This window comes from Ranitomeya imitator, chromosome 3 (assembly GCF_032444005.1).
Source record: "Ranitomeya imitator isolate aRanImi1 chromosome 3, aRanImi1.pri, whole genome shotgun sequence".
In the NCBI taxonomy this organism is placed as follows: domain Eukaryota; kingdom Metazoa; phylum Chordata; class Amphibia; order Anura; family Dendrobatidae; genus Ranitomeya; species Ranitomeya imitator.
This window is the reverse complement of record NC_091284.1, coordinates 327,943,420-327,953,098: the sequence shown is the minus strand read 5'-3', so window position 1 is coordinate 327,953,098 and position 9,679 is coordinate 327,943,420. Positions and strand designations below refer to the sequence as shown.

At 48.1% G+C, this 9,679-nt stretch overlaps 1 protein-coding gene across 1 annotated transcript; it reads left to right on the top strand.

The window, feature by feature from the left end:
• Positions 1 to 4,904: 4,904 nt before the first annotated feature.
• On the top strand, positions 4,905 to 8,542 carry ID3 (inhibitor of DNA binding 3). The gene is made up of 3 exons (XM_069756699.1): positions 4,905 to 5,337; positions 5,484 to 5,556; positions 7,967 to 8,542. Exons 1-2 carry the CDS (start codon positions 5,041 to 5,043, stop codon positions 5,538 to 5,540), a joined length of 354 nt encoding a protein of 117 aa, XP_069612800.1. The 5' UTR covers positions 4,905 to 5,040; the 3' UTR covers positions 5,541 to 5,556; positions 7,967 to 8,542.
• The last annotated feature ends 1,137 nt before the right edge of the window (positions 8,543 to 9,679 follow it).

Genomic DNA, 9,679 nt, shown 5'->3' with positions numbered 1-9,679 from the left:
AAACACAGGTGCGTTTTTTGGTGCTTTTTTGGTGCGTTTTTGGTGCGTTTTTTGATGCGTTTTTTAGTGCGTTTTTTTAGTGCAGTTTTCTATGCAGAGTCTCTGTGTGTTTTCTAGGAAGTTTAGGGTTAATGGCTGAAAATACCCTAACCCTACCCCTAACCCTACCCCTAACCCTAACCCTACCCCTAACCCTAACCCTACCCCTAACCCTAACCCTATTCTAGCCTTAGTGGAAAAAAAAAAAAATTCTTTATTTTTTTATTGTCCCTACCTATGGGGGTGACAAAAGGGGGGGGGGGTGTCATTTGCTATTTTTTTTTATTTTGATCACTGAGATAGATTATATCTCAGTCATCAAAATTCACTTTGGAACGAATCTGCCGGCCGGCAGATTCGGCGGGCGCACTGCGCATGCGCCCGCCATTTTGGAAGATGGCGGCGCCCAGGGAGAAGACGGACGGACACCGGGAGGCCGGATAAGTATAGGGGGGGAGATGGGGGCACGGGGGGGGGCGTCGGAGCACGGGGGGTGGCATCGGAGCATGGGGGGGTGGGATCGGGGCACGGGGGGGCAGCCACACTGCAGCGGTTCTGCACCACAAACCGCAGTAAAACCCGCAGATATTTTTTTCATCTGCGGGTTTCACTGCGGGTTTGACCTCACAATGGAGGTCTATGGGTGCAGAACCGCTGCAGTTTCGCAAAAAGAAGTGACATGGTACTTCTTTTTTACCGCAGCAATTCAGTGCGTTTTTTTTTTTAGAATTTCAGGATCGTGTGCACAGTGGTTCCTGTTTTCCATAGGGTACAGTGTACTGTACCCTGCATGGAAAACAGCTGCGGAACCGCAGCGGCAAAACCACTGCGGTTCCGCAGTAAAAAACGCACTGTGTGAACATGGCCTCAAAATTGTTTTTTAAAATGTTCAAACAAAATTGATACAGGAAAGAAATATATCTTGGTACAAATTTGTTACCATCTTTTCAGTTAGCCATTAAAAGGTATCAACCACTGAGGACTGTCAATTCTAAATATTTTTCAAACAAAATTGAAATTTTATTCAAACTGGATGGGCGTGCTGGAAACTCCCTTCCTTCTTCCTCACTTCGGCTGAAATCACCAACAGGTACTGCACCCACCAGCTATATTCAATTGCAACAGTATATTATATATGTATCAACGTGTCAAGCTCCAACTTTTCCCTCTCCCCCCTCTCTCCTACATATATCATAGATTGTAAGCTTGTGAGAAAGACCCTCACTCCTCCCGTAATTGGTGAACTATGTGTGATGTGGAACATGGGCGGACATACCGCCGGTTCAACCGGTGCGCCTTTACCGGGGCCCGTAGGCTCCAGGGGGCCCCTGCAGGGCAGCTAATAATGAGGGCAATCTGGCCAGTTTATGCGGCCCCGAGGCTCTGGGGGCCCCTGGCCAGATTGCCCTCATGTGCGACGGGCAGGGAGCAATCCCTGCAGCTCCGCTACCTGCAACAGAAAATGGCAGTGGAGTGGAGCTATAGGGAATGGATCCGAACTGCTTCCTGCCGGCAGCTTCCTTTCTCACACAGCAGCGGCTGAATGACATCATTATTCAGTGCCGCGGGTGTGCGAGACAGGAAGCTGCCGGCAATGTTGCGCTTCAGGATACCGTGCGCAGAGGTGAGGCATGTGTGTGCATGCAAAGAAGTGAATGGTGCTGTGTGTGTCTGAGTGTGTGTGTAGATGGAGGAGAGGGCAATGATGGGGGTGATGGGGCAGAAGGCAATGAATGGATTGACGGAGAGGGCAATGATAGGGCAGAAGGCAATGAATGGATTGATGGAGAGGGCAATGATGGGGCAGAAGGCAATGATTGGGCTGACAGAGAGCAATGTTTGGGGTGATGGGGCAGAAGGCAATGATTGGGTTGACGGAGACGGCTATAATAGGGGTGGGGGAGAAAGCAATGATCGGGTGGTGGAAAGGGGAATAATGGGGTTGGTGGGAAGGAGCAAATGATGAAGGCGGTGTAATGGGCAATGATGGGGTGGTGGGGAAAAGACGGTGGTGGTGGAAAGGGCAATGATGAAGATCGTGGAATGGGCAATAATGGGGGAGAAGACAATGATGATGGCAGTGGAAAGGACAATGATGGAGTGCTGGGGAGGAGGCAATGATGGAGGTGGTGGAATGGGTAATGATGGGGTGGTGGGGAGGAGGAAATGATGGAGGTCATGGAATAATAATGGGGTGGTGGGGAAAAGACAATGATGGGGATGGTGGGGGAGGAAGAAATGATGGAGGTCTTGGAATGGGTAATGATGGGGAGAAGACAATGATGATGGTGATGGAAACGACAATGATTGGAAATGATGGAGGTGGTGGAATGGGTAATAATGGGGTGGTGGGGGAGAAGGCAATGATGGTGGCAGTGGAAATGACAATGATGGGGTGGTGGGGAGGAGGCAGTGATGGAGGTGGTGAAGAGGGCTCATGGGTGTGGGGGAGAGGGCAATGATGGGATGCGGGGGAGGAGGACAATGTGGGGAGTGGGGGATTAGGACAGGGGGAAGCGGGATTTATAATGGATTTAGGAACAGGGGGAGGTGGAGGAAGATATTATTGATTATTATGTCTAACACAGTCCCCTTAGTATGTGTACTCACTTATTATGTTTGCACAGTCCCTTAGTATATAATGCACTCACTTATGTATAGCACAGTTCCTTAGTGTATAGTGTACTCACTTATTATGTATAACACCATCCTTAGCTACATAGTTTCCTCTTTTGTTATGTACAACACCGTCCCTTATTACGTACCATCCTCTCTAGTTATATATGATATCATCCCTTATTATAAAGCTTCCTCTGCTGTTATGTACAGTGCTGTCTTGTACATAGTGTGTTCTTGTTATTTTTTTTATTCACAGAGCCCTCTTTCTGTCTGTCCTTGTGTCTGTCTTTCTGTCATGGAAATCCCAAGTCGCTGATTGGTCGTGGCAAAACAGCCATGACCAATCAGCGATGGGCACAGTCCGGCGGCAAAATGGCCGCTCCCTACTCCCCTGCCGTCAGTGCCTGCTCCATACTCCCCTCCAGTCAGCGCTCACACAGGGTTAATGGCAGCGTTAACGGACCGCATTATGCCGCGGTGTAACGCAGTCTGTTAACGCTGCTATTAACCCTGTGTGACCAACTTTTTACTATTGATGCTGCCTATGCGGCATCAATAGTAAAAAGATCTAATGTTAAAATAATAATTAAAAAAAAAAATCATTATATACTCACCTTCCGTGGGCCCCCGGATCCAGCCGAGGCCTTTCCCGCTCCTCGCGACTCTCCGGTGACCGGTCCATGCATTGCGGTCTCGTGAGATGATGACGTAGTGGTCTCGCGAGACCGCTACGTCATCATCTCGCGAGACTGCAATGCACTCTTGGGACCGGAGCGTCGCGAGGAGCATCGGTAAACGCCTCGGCTGGATCCGGGGGAAGATGGAAGGTGAGTATATAACTATTTTATTTTAATTTTTTTTAACAGGGATATGGTGCCCACATTGCTATATACTACGTGGGCTATGTTATATACTACGTTTCTGTGCTATATACTATATGGGCTGTGCTATATACTACGTGGCTGTGATATATATTACGTGGCTGGGCAATATACTACGTGGTTGGGCAATATACTACGTGGCTGGGCAATATACTACGAGGCTGGGCAATATACTACGAAGACATGCATATTCTAGAATACCCAATGCGTTAGAATCAGGCCACCATCTACTATATATATATAGTAGATGTGTGTATGTATGTATATATATATATATATATATAATATATATATATAGCTTTGTCGCCTTAAAATGAGGGGGGCTCAGATACATTTCCTGCACAGGGGCCCCAAGCTGTCTGTGTCCACCCCTGATGCGGAATATTTATAAAGTGATTATATATACACACACATCGTGCAGGCTGGCCAGATGTAGCATGCGCAGCTCATATACAGCAGGGCTCATGGTTTCCCATTTGTACATGTGACAAGACGGTATAATAAAGAAGTATGGGGGGATCCACTATGGGGGTCCCGCCGAGTGAAATGTGCCAAGTCCATTCTAACCCCACATTCCAGAACACAGAAACAAATAGCAGCACAGTCACGTTGCCCCCTGTCTGTTTTGCTCATTCAGTTCCCAGCCTCTTCCCTCCCTGGTCACAGGATAATATTCCTGACGCCAGAAAGTCTGGAGGTCAGAGAGGGAGGGAGGGAGGGAGGGGGGCACAGCCTGCTCTAAAGAGGGGATTAGTACAAGCAAGCACACATGGCCACAGTCTATGGGGCAGCCATAGATCAGAGGTGTCAGATATAGCGAGCTATACATTTATGTTGTAGGTATCTGTTTATAATTCTATATATTAAATGTATATACTGTGACCTGTTAAGGGTGCATCACTTTACATGCTATATACTGTATACACATGTAATGGAGTCATTGGATTTAGTATAATAGATTAATTATACATATATACTGTGACTTGTTAAGGGTGCATACTCTTCATGCACATGTAATCTAGTCATTGGCTTTAGTATAATTAACACATTAGTGTTTGTTTATAAGTGTATACATATATACTGTGACTTGTTAATGCTGCACTCTGTATTTAGTATACTCTTCATGCACATGTAATCTAGTCATTGGCATTTTGGGTAACACAGAGATGAGTGCAGGAGCCCCCCTGCTACATTGTGACCCTGCCTCAGTCCCCAGGACCAGGATGTTGGAAGTGCTCAGCCAGCTGTTCCCTCACTATTCTGGAGCAGTGGGGTGGAGAGAGGGGGCTGGCCTGCATTGGGAGAGAGGGGGCTGGCCTGCATTGGGAGGGAGGGGGCTGTGCCGGTATATAGGCACCAGGGCATGTGTCTGACAGTCAGTCCCCGCTTCAGGCATCACCTTGTCAGCTGGAACTTCTCAGTCCCTGGAGCAGCGCCCTACTTTGGAGGTCTCTGAAGCACCTGAGCAGAAGATCCAGAAGCTGCTGCTACTACTACCACCATGAAAGCCATCAGCCCAGTGAGATCTATGGCCAGCTGCTACCAGGCTGTGTGCTGCTTGTCTGAGCAGAGCCTGAGCATTGCTAGAAGCAGCAGCCACAAGGGATCAGAGGAGCCCATGGGTCTACTGTATGACATGAATGACTGCTACTCCAAGCTCCGTGAGCTGGTCCCTGGGATCCCACAAGGAAGCAAGCTCAGCCAAGTGGAGATCCTACAACACGTCATTGACTACATCTTCGACCTGCAGATAGTGTTGGGTGAAGAGCAGGAGCACAACTCCATCCTCTCCTTTCAGGTGAGTCCTCCTAGACTTCTGCTCTCAGTATTGCTTGAGTCCATGATCCACCATGATGTAGTGAATACCTCATTGTCTCCTGCACTGTACTATGAATGGATGCAATATGGATGATGCTAATGATAATCTGTTATTTTCTTCTGCAGAAATCAGACTTCTCAGAATTGTCAACAAAAGGAGATGCCAACAGTATTTGCCACTGACCTGCCACCAGCCATGGTAAGGATCCCCCCTATTGTGTCACTAGTGTGTAGGGACTATAACACCTTCTCGTACTGTATGTAGCCTGTTACTAGTGTGTAGGGACAATAAGGCCTCCTCGTACTGTATGTAGCCTGTTACTAGTGTGTAGGGACTATAAGGCCTCCTCACATTGGATGTAGCCTGTCACTAGTATGTAGGGACTATAAGGCTTCCTTGCACTGGATGTAGCCTGTCACTAGTATGTAGGGACTATAAGGCCTCCTTGCACTGGATGTAGCCTGTCACTAATGTGTAGGGACAATAAGGCCTCACACTGGATGTAGCCTGTCACTAGTATGTAGGGACTATAAGGCCTCCTTGCACTGGATGTAGCCTGTCACTAATGTGTAGGGACAATAAGGCCTCCTCACACTGGATGTAGCCTATCGCTAGTATGTAGGGACTATAAGGCCTCACACTGGATGTGGCCTGTCACTAGTGTGTAGGGACAGTAAGGCCTCCTTGCACTGGGTGTAGCTAAGGCCTCCTCACACTGGATGTAGCCTTTCACTAGTGTGTAGGTACTATAAGGCCTCCTTGCACTGGATGTAGCCTGTCACTAGTGTGTAGGGACTATAAGGCCTCCTTGCACTGGATGTAGCCTGTCACTAATGTGTAGGGACAATAAGGCCTCCTCACACTGGATGTAGCCTGTCACTAGTGTGTAGGGACTATAAGGCCTCCTTGCACTGGATGTAGCCTGTCACTAGTGTGTAGGGACTATAAGGCCTCCTCGCACTGGATATAGCCTGTCACTAGTGTGTAGGGACAGTAAGGCCTCCTCACACTGAATGTAGCCGGTCACTAGTGTGTAGGGACAATAAGGCCTCCTCACACTGGATGTAGCCTGTCACTAGTGTGTAGGGACTATAAGGCCTCCTCACACTGGATGTAGCCTGTCACTAGTGTGTAGTGACTTTAAGGCCTCACACTGGATGTAGCCTGTCACTAGTGTGTAGGTACAATAAGGCCTCCTCACACTGGATGTAGCCTGTCACTACTGTGTAGGGACTATAAGGCTTCCTTGCACTGGATGTAGCCTGTCACTAGTGTGTAGGGACAGTAAGGCCTCCTCACACTGGATGTAGCTTGTCACTAGTGTGTAGGGACAATAAGGCCTCCTCACACTGGATGTAGCCTGTCACTAGTGTGTAGGGACAATAAGGCTTCCTTGCACTGGATGTAGCCTGTCACTAGTGTGTAGGGACTATAAGGCTTCCGTGCACTGGATGTAGCCTGTCACTAGTGTGTAGGGACTATAAGGCCTCCTCACACTGGATGTAGCCTGTCACTAGTGTGTAGGGACTATAAGGCTTCCGTGCACTGGATGTAGCCTGTCAGTAGTGTGTAGGGACTATAAGGCCTCCTCACACTGGATGTAGCCTGTCAGTAGTGTGTAGGGACTATAAGGCTTCCGTGCACTGGATGTAGCCTGTCAGTAGTGTGTAGGGACTATAAGGCTTCCTTGCACTGGATGTAGCCTGTCAGTAGTGTGTAGGGACAGTAAGGCCTCCTCACACTGGATGTTGCCTGTCACTAGTGTGTAGGGACAATAAGGCCTCCTCACACTGGATGTAGCCTGTCACTAGTGTGTAGGGACAATAAGGCTTCCTTGCACTGGATGTAGCCTGTCACTAGTGTGTAGGGACTATAAGGCCTCCTCACACTGGATGTAGCCTGTCACTAGTGTGTAGGGACTATAAGGCTTCCGTGCACTGGATGTAGCCTGTCACTAGTGTGTAGGGACTATAAGGCCTCCTCACACTGGATGTAGCCTGTCACTAGTGTGTAGGGACTATAAGGCTTCCGTGCACTGGATGTAGCCTGTCACTAGTGTGTAGGGACTATAAGGCCTCCTCACACTGGATGTAGCCTGTCACTAGTGTGTAGGGACTATAAGGCTTCCGTGCACTGGATGTAGCCTGTCACTAGTGTGTAGGGACTATAAGGCCTCCTCACACTGGATGTAGCCTGTCACTAGTGTGTAGGGACTATAAGGCTTCCGTGCACTGGATGTAGCCTGTCACTAGTGTGTAGGGACTATAAGGCCTCCTCACACTGGATGTAGCCTGTCAGTAGTGTGTAGGGACTATAAGGCCTCCTCACACTGGATGTAGCCTGTCAGTAGTGTGTAGGGACTATAAGGCTTCCTTGCACTGGATGTAGCCTGTCAGTAGTGTGTAGGGACAGTAAGGCCTCCTCACACTGGATGTTGCCTGTGGGGTGACTGGCAGCAGGGAGTAGGAAGCCAGCTCTGGCTGTCACTGGGTATCTGCTAGATGTTATCGGGCCTATGGGAGGCGCCGCTTCCTCTCAGGCGCCACACTGTCTGCGCCCCCTCCCTTGTGTGACTCACATTCATATACATGCATATTTCTTTCTGCAGGTGTGGGAAATTCATGAGAAGAAAAAAAAAATCTTCTTACCATGAAGCAACAGATTTGAAGATGGAAGAATTTAACTCTTTGAGAACATCAATCAAGAAGTCATTCTTTTATTCCACAAAAAAGACTGCTCTCTCCGACTTCTGTTAAGACCAAACTTCCAATACTGGTTTATTCCACAGCTAAGTGCGGCTCCCCATAGACCAAATGTCCAAGTATTCTCCGTATTTGCGTAGAACCTTCTACCTTTACATTCCTACCGAATGTGGACCAAAAAGCCATTGCTCCTCCATTCTCCCGGTTGTCATTACCAGCTTGAATTTCCAGTACCGAAGATGACATTGACTTGTACCCGTTGCATTAAGAGCTGTATTTTTTGTACAATGTTCCTTTTTATGCCTTCGTCTACTTTGTAAGGACATAGAAGAAGCCTTAATCTGCGGCGCTGACCCCAGAATATCCCTCTCTCTAAAGTAGAGAATTACATGTTGGAACTGCACAGTTTCAGATTTTAGATAAGGAAACTTTTTATAAAAGTTATTTGTTGTTTGTAAATAATAAACAGAATATTATTTTTATTTTTGTTTCATTTTTCTGTTTGAGTGTGTGGTGTGTATGAGTGGATTCTATAGGGTCCTTGTGTGGGAAGCCCTGGTAGGTCTGGCACTGTCTCATACAGGGGGCACATAGTACATGAGTACCAGTAACGCCATACATGGGGGATAGTCAATATTTCTATGCCATCCTTGTGTATGAGGGGCACTGACAATCCAGCTCACAGCTTACCAGACCTATACTGAACACTAATCTGTGGGGTCCTTGTGTCGTGCAGGTCATGCAATATAACCTTGCAATGGCTAAAAGATGCCATCCGTTTCATCTCGGCAGCAGCGGGTTCTCCATAGGCCCACAAGAGGCAAGTAGCCTATTCATGGACCAGTGGCTCCACAATAAGGGAGAGTAACCAGGCGTTCTCACATGAAGGAATATACTGGTGCCACAATAAGTGGTAATGCCAATTCCTATGTATATAAATGATACAAAAGCAACCCCCCCCCCCCTCCATGTTTCTCCTAGTAAAGCCCTCTTTCTGTATGTCGGTATATAATGTGTTCTATACACTAGCAAACTCAATTAAGCTGTTACATTATTACTACTGATCCTGCAGGACTACAACCGGCCATATCTAATATATTTGTTGTCTAAGGCTAGGTTCACATTGGGTTAACGCTAACGGACAGCGTTGCACAGCGAAAATGTCGCAATTAATGCCGTGCAACGGGTCCGTTAGCACACCCATTGACAGCAATGTTATTTCTGCCTGTAGCGCATCGCTAGCACGCGCCATTTTCGGCATGCGCTAGCGATGTGCCGTTCTTTTGTCCGAGGTCTGGTCCTCATTAGCGCAGATCGGGGATCTGCGCTAGCGGGGACGGCAAACGCAGACCAAAAAGAAACATTGCGTTAGCGCAATCCACTAGCGCTATGCGCTTAACGGATTGCCCTAACGCAATGTGAACCTAGCCTTAGGGTCACTTCCGTCTTTCTGTCTGTCTTTCTGCCTGTCATGGATATTCATTGGTCGCAACCTCTGTCTATCATGGAATCCAAGTCGCTGATTGGTCTCGCCAGTTGCCTGTCATGACTGCCGCGACCAATCAGCGACGGCCACAGTCCGATTAGTCCCTCCCTACTCCCCTGCAGTCAGCGCCCGG

Excerpts from the sequence above, each read along its gene's own strand:
- ID3 (XM_069756699.1), top strand. The coding sequence starts at position 5,041 with ATGAAAGCCATCAGCCCAGTGAGATCTATGGCCAGCTGCTACCAGGCT. Across the intron at positions 5,338-5,483 it reads ACTCCATCCTCTCCTTTCAG|AAATCAGACTTCTCAGAATT; the intron begins GTGAGTCCTCCT and ends TTTCTTCTGCAG.